We start from the raw sequence: 16,034 nt of genomic DNA on the forward strand, positions 1-16,034 counted from the left end.
GGGGCCTTCACCTGCCTTGTTTGTGGGAAGGGATTCACTCAATTCCCCCCCCCGCTGACCCACCAGCAAGTTCATACCAGGGAGAGGAGATTCAGCCGCCAGGCGACAGTGTGTCTGCACCAGTAGATTCATGGAAACATATCAAATAGGAGCTGGAGTTGGTAAATCGGCCCTTTGAGCCTGCTTCAATATCATGGCTGATCCTCTAGCTCAATACCATATTCCTGCGCTGTCCCCATACCTCTTGATGGCTTTAGGGTCCAGAAATTTATCTATTTCCTTCTTAAATATATTCTGACTTGGCCTCCACAGCCTTTTGTCGTAGAAAATTCTACAGGTTCACCACCCTCTCAGTGAAGATAGCACAGTGATTTACACGAAAGAGAAAATGCTGGAAAATCTCAGGTCTGGCAGCATCTGTAGGGAGAGAAAAGAGCTAACCTTTCGAGTAGGAAAGAGTGCTAATGGCAGTCCCCAGTGAGAACAAAAGATGTCAAAGGCCAAACAGCAGAGAAACTAACATCAGAGGGTGAAGTATAGATGTGGGCCGTGAGGTGGAGATGCCGGCGTTGGACTGGGGTGAGCACAGTAAAAAGTCTTACAACACCAGGTTAAGGTCCAACAGGTTTGTTTCAAATCACTCGCTTTCGGAGCACTGCTCCTTCCTCAGGTGAATAAAGAGGTATGTTCCAGAAACATATATATAGACAAAGTCAAAGATGCAAGACAATGCTTGGAATACGAGCATTTGCAGGTGATTAAATCTTTACAGATCCAGAGATAGGGGTAACCCCAGGTTAAAGTGGTGTGAATCGTCGCAAGCCAGGACAGTTGGTAGGATTTCGCAGGCCAGATGGTGGGGGATGAATGTATTGTGACATGAATCCAAGGTCCCGGTTGAGGCCGTACTCATGCGTGCAGAACTTGGCAAAAAAGTTTCTACTCGGCGATTTTGCGTTGTCGCGCGTCCCGAAGGCCGCCTTGGGGAACGCTTACCCGGAGATCAGAGGCTGAATGCCCTTGACTGCTGAAGTGTTCCCCGACTGGAAGGGAACATTCCTGCCTGGCGATTGTCGCACGATGTCCGTTCATTCGTTGCCGCAGCGTCTGCATGGGCTCGCCAATGTACCACGCTTCGGGACATCCTATGACCGCTTTCAATGCCTCCCACACCACCCCCACCACCGTCTCTCCCGAGTCATTGGTTTTTATATATTGGCCACGCTAAATTGACCCTTAATTGGAAAAAATGAATTGGGTACTCTAAATTTAAAAAAAAAATCATTCCACCAGCATTAAATGCTTCTGATGTTAACCTATTGTCTGAAATCCATTTATTCTTTTAAGTTCTGCAATTTCTTCCTCTAGAGATTTTCTTTTGAGTATTTCTCCTTCACTCCTCTCTTGTCTATGATACTCCAAATATGCTTCATAGCGTGCTGTTGTAAACACTGCACAAGTAGTTCCTGGCTAATTTTTACATTCATTTCCTACAAAATTTACATGATCACGAGCAATGGAGTCTGCTCCAATGGATCCTTCAGGCTTTCTGCGGCAGCCTCTATGTTGATTCTCTTTCCACACTAGCTTGGCCATGACAACACAAGGAGTAAGTTGACAACAACAGCTTTGTGTATGCCTGATCTGCCATGTACTCTGAAGACTATGTCGATTCTATAATCCTCACAGGATCAAGCTCTGCAAATTTAGCCTTGCCAAACACACAAATTCTGTCAATGGAAAGTGTGAATTAAATTGTTGCCTGGATTTGGGGCAGAAGAGCTAGCACTACTGTCAAGCATCATCACAGGTATCATAGTGGTAGACTGAAGTTTGGCCTGGAGTAACTCTGATTTCAGTTTGCCTTTCTTAAAGGAACTTGACAATCCCAATCCTACCATACAGCTACGCATGCCCAAATTACTTTTCATGTGAGATTTGAATGCCCAGGAACTGTATTCTGTAAGCCCCCAGCCATTTCTGATTGAAACACTTCCTCATTACTATGTTCAGAAGAATTCAAGCAGAGATACTTCAAACCCGATGAAAATTATGCCAATGAATCTTCAAATGAGCTGCATCAAATATTGAAGCATGAAAATGTACTCCAGTTTCATCCTATGCAACATAGGTCACACACACATGACAAAATGTAGACTGGGTTACCACTTTGCGAAACACCTTCGCTCAGTCTACAGCCATGACCCTGACCTTCCGATCGCTTGCCATTTCAATTCGCCATCTTTCTCCCAAACTCACATTTCTGTCCTCGGCCTGCTACAACATTCCACTGAACCCAAACACAATCTGGAGGAACAGCACCTCATTTTCCAATTCGGCATTCCACAGCCTTCCAGACTCCACATTTAGAGTTCAACAACTTCAGACCATGAACTTTGTCTTCCATTTTGCTCACAGAAAACACTGGTCCTTTCCCTGCTATTACCACATTCTGCTATTTTGTTTTCAGACAGTGCTGACCTTTATTTTGCTATTAACATCTACTGTGGAATAAAGCTTTGGACATGAATACAATCATTACCACTTCCTATGTCTTATGTTCCTTATCTTGTCATTTAATCTATCCCACCATCTAATCTATCTCTGGTTTCTATTTTGCTCCATCTGCCCCTCTCCCCTCTATTTAACAGCATTAAACCCATCACATTTCTACCTCTCTTCAGTTTCAAAGAGTCATATTGGACTTGAAACGTTAACTCAAGTCTCTCTCTTCACAGATGCTGCTAGACCTGTTGAGTTTTCCCAGCATTTTCTGTTTTTATTTCAGCTATGTAATTGTTTGATCTTGCGCAAGATCTGTAAACATTGCAAGGGACCTTGTTTACACCTAAACAAAACTCTCTAGCCTTTACTCACAATGAAGCAAGTTTAATCCTATCAGAGGGTTAAATCTGTTGCCAGCTGCCAAATGCCATTCAAGTCTAAATTGACATAGGTTGATTTTTGCTTTTAACCAAGAGTTTGGTACGTTTAATCCTTGTATAAATCTTAAATTAATTTCCAGGTGGATTGGAAGACAACAAATTCATAATTAATATCCATTTTCAGATCACAGAAATTTGTGTATCATCACTTTGAACAAATCCCACCAGATCTTGTTGCTCTTTTTAGCCTTAGTTTTATTACCTCTGATTATGTCACCTTTGCTCACGAGTCGCCAGGTATCTTTCTGATACCACCACGTGGTTCAAGCTCGAGTTATGATTAATAAATCAGCACACCGCTTAGTAAGATTGAAATCAATGGTCATTTATTATATACAACAATTAATGCTCACACAATAATCCTACTATCTATATCGAAACCTACCACTACTGGCCAATACTTAACTTTAGGAAAGGCCCACCAGGTCAGGGAAACGAATGGCTTATCGAATCGGATCTGGCCCGCAGGATTCAAAAGGCTGATACGGGTCGATGGCTAGGAGTCTTTATCGGGTAGCGATCGCTGGAGTCAAACTTACAGTTTGTGGTCGATGTTCTTGCGAAGGTCGTGAGCAGGAGAAGAAGGGAGAGAGAGTGAGATCTGAACTTGGCCCCTCACTTTATAGGGCCCAGGGGCTTCCCGCCTCTCGGGGCGGCCCTTGACCCCGAGTCCCAAGTAATTGGACTTGTTCCCAATCACTGGGTTCGATATGCTCCAATAATGGGGCGATTCCTCGATCGGGGGGTGGTCGTTCACCTGTCTTTGTTTCGGCCACTGCAGGCGCTGACAGGTCTGGCCCGGCATTCAATTACTAATATGTTGCATTTGTTCCCGGGGATAGATGATTAAACTGCAGATGTCTGGGTTGATGTGCTGCTAATAGCCTTGAGTATCAATCTGGGCCGACTTCTGCAGAGCCGAATACGCTATTCTGTCTGCAGCTGTCCGTTTGTGTCCTGTTGGCTGCTTTTCCCATCAGCCTTTTCGGTTAGCCATTTAAAATCGGGTTTTGGCCAAATTAATAGGGAATCAGCCATTTTAGGTGGCTACAATCTAGATTAAGTAGAGCAGCATTTTAATCTCTTTTCACCGGCAGCAGAATATACGAGCCCTCTCCAATCAGAAAATGCACGGTAGTCTCGATTCCAAAGGACACAGTGACAAATTTTCCTCCCTGAAGTGCAAGAGGTTGGTGTAAACGACATTGTTTGCACATTGCCCAAAATTATGGTTATTTAATGCTGGCATGATCGCAAACAATAGCAAAAAAGTTTTTGCAAGCTGTTGTTAGAGCTCCGTGTATAGGTTACTTTCTAGTCCTGTCAATAATAATAGACACACTCCCTCCTATTACTTACTTGTTTACATCAAAGAATAACACAGCACAGGAACAGGCCTTTCGGCCCTCCAAGCCTGTGCCGATCACGTGTCCTATCTAGACCAACTGCCTGTATCCTGCTACCCATCTGTTCTCGTGCCTATCCAGATCAGTCTTAAAGGTCGCTAACGTATCTGCCTCAACCACCTCACTTGGCAGTGCATTACAGGCCACCGCCACCCTCGGTGTAGAAAACTTCCCCGCACATCTCCACTGAACCTTTCCCCTCTTGCCTTGAACTTGTGCCCCTTTGTAATTGTCATTTCCGCCCCTGGAAAAAGCCTCCAACTGTTCACCCTATCTATACCCCTAATAATTTACTAAACTTCTATCAGGTCGCCCCATCAGTCTTTCTAGGGAGAACAATCCCAGTTTATTCAATCTTTCCTCATAGCTAATACCCTCCATACCAGGCAACATCCTGGTAAACCTTTTCTGTACTCTCTCCAAAGCATCCACGTCCTTTTCGTAGTGTGGTGACCAGAATTGGACACAGTATTTGAAATGTGGCCTAACCAACATTCTATATTACTGTAACATAATTTGCAAGCTTTTATACTCAATACCCAGTCTGATGAAGGCAAGCATGCCATGTGCTTTCTTTACCACCATTTCCACCTGTGCTGCCACTTTTGTTTTTTATATATACATTTAGAGTACCCAATTAATTTTTTCCAATTAAGGGGCAATTTAGCGTGGCCAATCCTTTTACCCTGCACATCTTTAGGTTGTGGGAGCGAAACCCACACAAACACGGGGAGAATTTGCAAACTCCACAATGCTACCAGACTCCTAAACGACCCTCTTATGGACTGACCTTATTAACACTACACCCCTGGGACTTCCGGGTGCGGCAATGACCAGCTGAGTCGCACGTTTCGGCAGCTCCCGTTGGAACGGACTTTTGGGCTCTTAATAGGAGCCCCAACGGCAATTTAAACGGCAAAAACACTGTACGGTAAACCAGAAGGGAATCCCCCCGGACACGCATGGAAAAGGGAGAGGATAGCGGCCGGATTGCGGAGGATCCTCTGGAGCAGCGGCAAGGAAGGGAAGCTCAAAGCAAGATGGCGTCGGAAGGTGGCCGTTTGCTATGGGGCCCGGAGCAGCAAGAGTTCCTGCGGCGCTGTGTGGAAGAGCTGAAGAAGGAGTTGAAGAAGGAGCTGTTGGCCCCGATATTGCAGGCGATTGAAGGACTAAAAGAGGAACAGAGGACCCAAGAGCTGGAGCTTCGGGTCGTGAAGGCAAAGACTGCTGAAAACGAAGATGAAATACAGGGCCTGGTAGTGAAGGCAGAAACGCACGAGGCACAGCATAAAAGGTGTGTGGAGAGGTTGGAAGCGCTGGAGAATAACTCAAGGAGGAAGAATTTAAGAGTCCTGGGTCTTCCCGAAGGCGCAGAAGGGGCGGACGTCGGGACATATGTTAGCACGATGCTTCACTCGCTAATGGGATCGGAGGCCCCGACGGGCCCTTTGGAGGTGGAGGGAGCTTATCGAGTTCTGGCGCAAAGACCAAAGGCTGGAGAAATACCTCGAGCTATAGTGGTGAGGTTTCTCCGCTACAATGACAGAGAGACGGTTCTCAGGTGGGCGAAGAAAACTCGGAGCTGTAGGTGGGAGAACGCGGTGATCCGCGTATACCAAGATTGGAGTGCGGAGGTGGCGAGAAGGAGGGCAAGTTTCAATCGGGCTAAGGTGGTGCTTCACAAAAAGGTCCAGTTTGGAATGTTGCAACCGGCGAGATTGTGGGTCACACACCAAGGGAAGCACCACTACTTTGAGACGGCAGAAGAGGCGTGGACATTCATTGTGGACGAGAAGCTGGAATAGTCTGGCGAGAGAAAGAGCTTTTGGGACAAAGTGGTGGTGTGATTACAGGGGACAGGGGACGGGGGGGAGAGAGGAATGATTTTTCAATTTGTTAATTTGTAAATTTTGTGATCCTGTAACTTTTCTCTCGTCCCCATGTTGGGAGAGGGGGGGGAAGGGGTGGGGGGTGGGGGGGAGCATGAGGAACTGTGGGTGCCGGCCATTAGGGGCGGGGCCAAGTAGGAAACGCGGGCTTTGTTCCCGCGCTATGGTAATTATGGCGGGAACAGGGACGCAGGAAGGAGGGGGCCTCGCACAGTGGGAGCCGAGGATAAGGGGGGAAGCCGAGGTCAGCCAGAGTTTGCTGACTTCTGGGAGCAACATGAGGGGTGCAACTACGCTAGAGGGGGATCTAGCGGAGGGGGGGTTAACTGGGTTGCTGCTGCTAAGGAGAAGGGGGAGCTGTTATGGGATGGGGTGGCCGAGGCGGGAGGGCACCGTCGGGGGGATATACGGGTACGTGGGAACCGGGTGAGGAGCTGGGTTAAAAAAGGGGATGGCTAATCGACAAGGGGGGGGGGGGGGGGGTAAAGAGCCCCCCAACCCGGCTGAGCCCCCCAACCCGGCTGATCACGTGGGACGTGAGAGGGCTGAATGCGCCGATTAAAAGGGCACGGGTACTCGCACACCTAAAGAAATTAAAGGCAGATGTGGTTATGTTGCAGGAGACGCATCTGAAACTGATAGACCAGGTCAGACTACGTAAAGGATGGGTGGGACAGGTGTTTCATTCGGGTTTAGATGCAAAGAATAGGGGGGTGGCTATCTTAGTGGGGAAACGGGTACTGTTTGAGGCAAAGACCATAGTGGCGGACAGTGGGGGTAGATATGTGATGGTGAGTGGCAGATTGCAAGGGGAGGCGGTGGTTCTGGTGAACGTATACGCCCCGAACTGGGATGATGCAAATTTTATGAGGCGTATGTTACAAAGAACAAATAAATGTACAGCACAGGAACAGGCCCTTCGGCCCTCCGAGCCCGTGCCGACCATGCTGCCCGACTAAACTACAATCTTCTACACTTCCTGGGTCCGTATCCCTCTATTCCCATCCTATTCATGTATTTGTCAAGATGCCCCTTAAATGTCACTATCGTCCCTGCTTCCACCACCTCCTCCGGTAGCGAGTTCCAGGCACCCACTACCCTCTGCGTAAAAAACTTGCCTCGTACATCTACTCTAAACCTTGCCCCTCTCACCTTAAACCTATGCCCCCTAGTAATTGACCCCTCTACCCTGGGGAAAAGCCTCTGACTATCCACTCTGTCTATGCCCCTCATAATTTTGTAGACCTCTATCAGGTCTCCCCTCAACCTCCTTCGTTCCAGTGAGAACAAACTGAGTTTATTCAACCGCTCCTCATAGCTAATGCCCTCCATACCAGGCAACATTCTGGTAAATCTCTTCTGCACCCTCTCTAAAGCCTGCACATCCTTCTGGTAGTGTGGTGACCAGAATTGAACACTATACTCCAAGTGTGGCCTAACTAAGGTTCTATACAGCTGCAACATGACTTGCCAATTCTTATACTCAATGCCCCGGCCAATGAAGGCAAGCATGCCGTATGCCTTCTTGACTACCTTCTCCACCTGTGTTGCCCCTTTCAATGACCTGTGGACCTGTACTCCTAGATCTCTCTGACTTTCAATACTCTTGACGGTTCTACCATTCACTGTATATTTCCTACCTGCATTAGACCTTCCAAAATGCATTACCTCACATTTGTCCGGATTAAACTCCATTTGCCATCTCTCCGCCCAAGTCTCCAAACAATCTAAATCCTGCTGTATCCTCTGACAGTCCTCATCGCTATCCGCAATTCCACCAACCTTTGTGTCGTCTGCAAACTTACTAATCAGACCAGTTACATTTTCCTCCAAATCATTTATATATACTACAAAGAGCAAAGGCCCCAGCACTGATCCCTGTGGAACACCACTGGTCACAGCCCTCCAATTAGAAAAGCATCCTTCCATTGCTACTCTGCCTTCTATGACCTAGCCAGTTCGGTATCCACCTTGCCAGCTCACCCCTGATCCCGTGTGACTTCACCTTTTGTACTAGTCTACCATGAGGGACCTTGTCAAAGGCCTTACTGAAGTCCATATAGACAACATCCACTGCCCTACCTGCATCAATCATCTTAGTGACCTCCTCGAAAAACTCTATCAAGTTAGTGAGACACGACCTCCCCTTCACAAAACCATGCTGCCTCTCACTAATACGTCCATTTGCTTCCAAATGGGAGTAGATCCTGTCTCGAAGAATTCTCTCCAGTAATTTCGCTACCACTGACGTAAAGCTCACCAGCCTGTAGTTCCCTGGATTATCCTTGCTACCCTTCTTAAACAGAGGAACAACATTGGCTATTCTCCAGTCCTCCGGGACATCCCCTGAAGACAGTGAGGATCCAAAGATTTCTGTCAAGGCCTCAGCAATTTCCTCTCCAGCCTCCTTCAGTATTCTGGGGTAGATCCCATCAGGCCCTGGGGACTTATCTACCTTAATATTTTTTAAGACACCCAACACCTCGTCTTTTTGGATCTCAATGTGACCCAGGCTATCTACACACCCTTCTCCAGACTCAACATCTACCAATTTCTTCTCTTTGGTGAATACTGATGCAAAGTATTCATTTAGTACCTCACCCATTTCCTCTGGCTCCACACATAGATTCCCTTGCCTATCCTTCAGTGGGCCAACCCTTTCCCTGGCTACCCTCTTGCTTTTTATGTACGTGTAAAAAGCCTTGGGATTTTCCTTAACCCTATTTGCCAAAGACTTTTCGTGACCCCTTCTAGCCCTCCTGACTCCTTGCTTAAGTTCCTTCCTACTTTCCTTATATTCCACGCAGGCTTCGTCTGTTCCCAGCCTTTTAGCCCTGACAAATGCCTCCTTTTTCTTTTTGACGAGGCCTACAATATCTCTCGTTATCCAAGGTTCCCGAAAATTGCGGTATTTATCCTTCTTCCTCACAGGAACATGCCGGTCCTGAATTCCTTTCAACTGACACTTGAAAGCCTCACACATGTCAGATGTTGATTTGCCCTCAAACATCCGCCCCCAATATGTTGGGACATATCCCGGACCTGGAGGCGGGAAAGTTGGTAATGGGGGGAGACTTCAATACGGTGCTTGATCCAGGGCTGGACCGGTCGAGGTCCAGGACCGGGAGGAGGCCGGCAGCGGCCAGGGTGCTCAAGGACTTCATGGAGCAGATGGGAGGGGTAGACCCCTGGAGATTTAGTAGGCCTAAGAGTAAGGAGTTTTCATTTTTCTCCCATGTTCACAAAGTATACTCACGGATAGACTTTTTTGTCTTGGGAAGGGCACTGATTCCGAAGGTGACAGGGACGGAATATACGGCCATAGCCATTCGGACCACGCTCCACATTGGGTAGACCTGGAGGTAGGAGAGGAAAAAGAACAGCACCCACTCTGGAGAATGGATATGGGCTTATTGGCGGATGAGGGGGTATGTTTAAGGGTGAGGAGGTGTATTTAAAGGTACTTGGAGCTTAATGACAATGGGGAGGTTCAGGTGGGAGTGGTCTGGGAGGCGCTGAAGGCAGTGGTCAGAGGGGAACTGATAGCCATAAGGGCACATAAAGGGAAGCAAGAGGGTAAAGAAAGGGAGCGATTGTTGAAAGAACTTTTGAGGGTGGACAGGCAATATGCAGAGGCACCGGAGGAGGGACTGTACACGGAAAGACAAAGGTTACATGTGGAGTTTGACCTGCTGACCACGGGTAAGGCAGAGGCACAGTGGAGGAGGGCACAGGGCGTACAATATGAGTATGGAGAGAAGGCGAGTCGGCTACTGGCCCACCAATTGAGGAAGAGGGGAGCAGCAAGGGAGATAGGTGGGGTGAGAGATGAGGAGGGAGAGATGGAACGGGGAGCGGAGAGAGTGAACGGGGTGTTCAAGGCATTCTATGAGAGGTTATTGAAGGCTCAGCCCCCGGAAGGGAAGGAGGGAATGAGGTGTTTCCTGGATCAGCTGGAATTCCCGAAGGTGGAGGAGCAGGAGAGGGCGGGACTGGGAGCACAGATTGAGATGGAGGAGGTGGTAAAAGGGATTGGGAGCATGCAAGCGGGGAAGGCCCCGGGACCGGATGGATTCCCGGTGGAATTTTATAGGAAATATATGGACCGACTAGCCCCGCTTTTGACGAGAACCTTTAATGAGGCCAGGGAAAGGGGGCAGTTGCCCCCGACTATGTCGGAGGCGACGATATCGCTCCTTTTGAAGAAGGATAAAGACCCGCTGCAGTGTGGGTCCTACAGGCCCATTTCCCTTTTAAATGCAGATGCTAAGCTCCTGGCCAAGGTGATGGCGACGAGGATAGAGGACTGTGTCCCGGGGGTGGTCCACGAGGATCAAACTGGGTTTGTTAAGGGGAGACAGCTGAACACGAATATACGGAGGTTGCTAGGGGTAATGATGATGCCCCCACCAGAGGGGGAGGCGGAGATAGTGGTGGCGATGGACGCCGAGAAAGCATTCGACAGAGTGGAGTGGAATTATCTGTGGGAGGTGCTGAGGAGATTTGGTTTTGGAGAAGGGTTTATTGGATGGGTACAGCTGCTGTACAGGGCCCCGGTGGCAAGTGTGATCATGAACAGGCAGAGGTCCGACTACTTTCGTCTTTATAGAGGGACGAGGCAGGGGTGTCCCCTGTCTCCGTTACTGTTTGCATTGGCGATTGAGCCCCTAGCCATAGCACTGAGGGGCTCCAGGAAGTGGAGGGGAGTACTCAGGGGAGGAGAAGAACACCGGGTATCTTTGTATGCAGATGATTTATTGCTGTATGTTGCGGACCCAGTGGAGGGGATGCCCGAGATAATGCAGACACTCAGGGAGTTTGGGGAATTTTCGGGGTACAAATTGAATATGGGGAAGAGTGAGTTGTTTGTGGTGCATCCGGGGGAGCAGAGCAGGGGAATAGATGATTTACCGCTGAGGAAGGTAATAAGAGATTTCAGGTACTTAGGGATTCAGATAGCCAGGAGTTGGGGAACCTTACATAGGCTTAATTTAACAAGATTGGTGGAACAGATGGAGGAGGATGTTAAGAGATGGGACATGGTGCCCCTGTCACTGGTGGGTAGGGTGCAGGCGGTCAAAATGGTAGTCCTCCCGAGACTCCTTTTTGTATTTCAGTGCCTTCCGGTGATGGTCATGAAGACTTTTTTCAAGAAATTTGAGAAAAGTGTCATGAGTTTTGTGTGGGCCGGGAAGACTCCGAGAGTGAGGAGGGGGTTCTTGCAGCGTAGCAGGGATAGGGGGGGGGGTCTGGCAGTACCGAGCCTAAGTGAATACTACTGGGCCGCCAATATCTCAATGGTGTGTAAGTGGATGGGAGAAGGGGAGGGAGTGGCGTGGAAGAGATTGGAGATGGCGTCCTGCAAAGGAACCAGCCTACAAGCACTGGCGACGGCGCCGTTGCCGTTCTCCCCGAAGAAATACACCACAAGTCCAGTGGTGGTGGCAACGCTAAAAATTTGGGGGCAGTGGAGACGACATAGGGGATGGACGGGAGCCTCGGTGCGGTCCCCGATAAGAAATAATCATAGGTTTGTCCCGGGGAGAATAGATGGGGGATTTGGAGCATGGCAGAGAGCTGGGGTTGTGCAACTGAGAGATCTGTTCGTAGACGGGACGTTTGCGAGTCTGGGAGCGCTGACGGAAAAATATGGGTTGCCCCAAGGGAATGCATTTCGGTACATGCAACTGAGGGCATTTGCGAGGCAACAGGTGAGGGAATTCCCGCAGCTCCCGACGCAGGAGATTCAAGGACAGAGTGATCTCAGGGACATGGGTGGGGGATGGTAGGGTGTCGGATATATACAGGGAAATGAGGGACGAGGGGGAGATCATGGTGGATGAGCTGAAGGGGAAATGGGAAGAAGAGCTGGGGGAAGAGATTGAGGAGGGGCGGTGGGCTGATGCCCTACGGAGGGTAAACTCGTCGTCCTCGTGCGCCAGGCTAAGCCTGATACAGTTCAAGGTTTTGCACAGGGCGCACATGACCGGAGCAAGACTCAGGAAATTTTTCGGGGTAGAGGATAGGTGTGGGAGATGCTCGAGAAGCCCAGCAAACCACATCCACATGTTTTGGTCATGCCCGGCACTGCAGGGGTTCTAGGTGGGGGTGGCAAAGGTGCTTTTGAAAGTGGTGGGGGTCTGGGTCGAGCCAGGCTGGGGGTTGGCTATATTTGGGGTTGCAGAAGAGCCGGGAGTGCAGGAGGCGAAAGAGGCTGATGTCTTGGCCTGTTCCTGTGCTGTACATTTCTTTGTTCTTTGTTTGTTTGTAAAACGGTCACTGTAATTTATACTGTTTTATTGTCGAAAAAAGGAAAACCTTTGTATTGTTTTGTTTGGCCGAAAAATTTGAATAAAATATATATTTTTTAAAAAACACTTCACCCCTGTATGCTTCACCCGGTGCCAGTGTCTATGTATTTACATTGTGTTGCCTTATTACATATTTTATTTTCATGTACTAAATGATCTGTTTGAGCTGCACAAACTCCACAATGACCCAGAGCCGGGATCGAACCTGGACCTCGGCGCCGTGAAGCATCAGGGCTAACCCACTGCGCTACCGTGCTGCCACTTTTAAGGAACTTTGGACCTGCACGCCCAGATCTCTCTGTGCCTTTCCTGATTCAATTTGCGTCACTCTTTTCCCGTTCCACTCCCAATTATAATTTCTTCCAGTCTCAATCTTTCTGCCATTATTTCTACCCCTGCTGCTCCAATTTAATTTTGTCAACTCCTGTTACTCCAGTTCCACTGTTCTTTGTTGTTCATTCTTGCCCAATTCTACATTAAACCCCCGTCCCACAGCACTGGAGGAATCTACTGATGGCATTAAACAAATAAATAGGGCAGCACAGTGGTGCAGTGGTTAGCACTGCTGCCTCACGGCGCTGAGTTCCCAGGTTCGTTCCCGGCTCTGGGTCACTGTCCGTGTGGAGTTTGCACATTCTCCCCGTGTCTGCGTGGGTTTCACCCCCACAACCCAAAAGATGTGCAGGGTAGATGGATTGGCCACGTTAAATTGACCCTTAATTGGAAAAAATGAATTGGGCACTCTAAATTAAAAAACAAATGAATGTTTGACTAACAATTTTGAACAAGCAGCAGTATTCACCACAGGTTTGCGTGAAGTAAAATGAGCGAGCATGTAACCAAACTGAGAAGCGAAGATTGCTTGTCCCTTATCTATTACACACCACATGCATGGCTTGCTTGGTGTTTGGTTTGTTGTACGCAGGGAGTATAGCCCACCTGATTGTGTGCATTGAGATTTTCGTTAGCCACATTATCCCACAGGCAGATACTATGTGCATGTACTTACCACTGACCAAACTTCAATGTACAATCAAAAGCATCATGTTGCAAAAGCATGCCACAGGAGTGATACCATAAGGGCTGCCTCTGGGCAGCACGGGTTAGCCCTGCTGTCTCACGGCGCCGAGGTCCCAGGTTCGATCCCGGCTTGGGTCACTGTCCGTGTGCAGTTTGCACATTCTCCCCATTTTTCTTTTCTTCCTTTTTTAATAAATTTAGAGAACCCAATTAAGTTTTTCCAATTAAGGGGCAATTTAACGTGGCCAATCCACCTACCCTGCATATCTTTTGGGTTGTAGGGAAGAATGTGCAAACTCCACATGGGCAGTGACCCAGAGCAGGGATCGAACCTGGGACCTCGGCGCCATGAGGCAGCAGTGCTAACCACTGGACCGCCGTGCTGCCCCTTCTCCCCGTGTTTGCGTGGGTTTCACAAACCAAACCCCACAACCCAAAAATGTGCAGGCTAGGTGGATTAGCCACGCTAAATTGCCCTGAAATAATGAATTGGGTACTCTAAATTTAAAAAAAATAACGGGTGCCTCTGGTGAAATTTAACACATCAAATCAAACGCAATTTTTGCACAAGTTGTTTTGTTTTCCCTTTTTTATCCTTTCAGGATTGACACAGCACAAGGTGCTGAATATTTGAAATGCAATGACTTTTCAAGGCAAAGTGAAATTCAAAGACATTTCAAGTCTAAAGATTCAAAAACAGCTTCTTCCCCGATTCCTAAATGATCCTCTCGTGTACTGATCTGATCACTTCACACATCTGTCTACTGAGTAGTGCTACACTCCTGTAAGCTACACTTGATGCCTATATCTATGTATTTACATTGTGTATTTTATGTTTGCCCTATTGAGCACAATAACGCCTATACTTCCTCAGGAAACTAAGGCAATTCAGCGTGTCCACATTGACTCTTAACAGTTTTAACAGGTGCACCATAGAAAGCATCTATCTGGCTGCATCACAGCCTGGTATGGCAACTGCTCGGCCCAAGACCAGAAGAAACTTCAGAGAGACGTGAACACAGCCCAGTCCATCACGGGAACCCGCCATCCATCCTGTCTGCACCTTCCTCTGCTTGGGAAAGCGGGCAGCATAATCAAAGACCCCTCCCACCCAGCTTACTCACTCTTCCAACTTCTTCCATTGGGCAGGAGATACAAAAGGCTGAGAACACGCACGAACAGACTCAAAAACAGCTTCTTCCCCGCTGTTACCAGACTCCTACACGACCCTCTTATGGACTGACCTCATTAACACTACACCCCTGTATGCTTCACCCGATGCCGGTCTCTGTGTATTTACATTGCGTACCTTGTGTTGCCTTATTACATATTTTATTTTCATGTACTAAATGATCTGTTTGAGCTGCACGCAGAAAAATACTTTTCACTGGACCTCAGTACACATGACAATAAACAAATCTTTTCTTTTCTATATATTTAGAGTACCTAATTATTTTTTTCCCAATTAAGGGGCAATTTAGGGTGGCCAATCCACCTAACCTGCACAACTTGTGGGGTTGTGGGGGTGAAACTCACACAGACATGGGGAAAATGTGCAAACTCCGGACAGTGATCCAGGGCCGGGATTCGAACCCAGGTCCTCAGCGCCGCAGTCCCAGTGCTAGCCACTGTGCCACATGCCGCCCGAGACAATAAACAAATCTAACCTAATCCAATCCAAAAGTAGGAGGAAGACCTAGGGTACATTGGACAGCTAGCCTGCAGCTTTGGGGGTTGGTGCTGCTGAAGCACTGTACAGGGTCAACTCCACATGCCCAAGGCTAAGCTTAATGCAGCTGAAAGTGATACACAGAGCCCACTTTACCAGAACTCGAATGAGTAGGTTCTTCCCAGAAGTGGAGGATAGATGTGAACGGTGCCAAGGAGGCCCGGCCAACCACTCCCACACGTTCTGGTCTTGCCCCAGACTTTACGGGTTATGGGCAGCCTTCTTCGAGGCAATGTCTGAGGACGTGGGGATGAGGGTGGAGCCATGCCCAAGTGTGACAGTCTTCGGGGTTCAGAACAACCAGATCTCTTTATGGGGAGGATGGCCGATGTCCTTGCCTTTGCCTCCCCAATTGCCTGCCGGAGAATCCTGCTTGTCTGGCAATCAGCAGCACCACCCAAAATTGCAGCTGGTTGTCCGACCTATCGGAATTTCTCCAGACGGAGCAAATTAAATTCACCATCTAGGGGGTCGGAAGAGGGCTTCCACAAAACGTGGAACATGGGAGCCATTCACTCAGTTGTATCAAGACCTGTTTATCGCCAACAGCCATTAAGCCAGAGGAATGGAGGGGAAGCACGGTACAACAATGAATGCAAAGGGGAGGGGGAGGAGAAATAAAGAGGCATGGAGCCCAATCATGCCCAGCAAACAATATAACACAGAGTCACGGCAACCAAACAGGACATTAGAACCGATGAGGGCATGCCAGAAGTGGAGGGGGTTTAGGAAGA

At 48.3% G+C, this 16,034-nt stretch overlaps 1 protein-coding gene across 1 annotated transcript in view; it reads right to left on the reverse strand.

The window, feature by feature from the left end:
* Positions 1-3,249: 3,249 nt before the first annotated feature.
* Positions 3,250-16,034, reverse strand: part of polr1c (RNA polymerase I and III subunit C) — a 72,798-nt gene continuing 60,013 nt past the window's right edge. The window contains exon 10 of the mRNA XM_072500590.1: positions 3,250-4,120. Coding sequence (XP_072356691.1) covers positions 4,022-4,120 — 99 coding nt within the window. The 3' untranslated portion in view covers positions 3,250-4,021. The remainder of the gene's footprint in view (positions 4,121-16,034) is intronic.

Source organism: Scyliorhinus torazame, chromosome 4 (assembly GCF_047496885.1).
Source record: "Scyliorhinus torazame isolate Kashiwa2021f chromosome 4, sScyTor2.1, whole genome shotgun sequence".
Classification (NCBI taxonomy): Eukaryota; Metazoa; Chordata; class Chondrichthyes; order Carcharhiniformes; family Scyliorhinidae; genus Scyliorhinus; species Scyliorhinus torazame.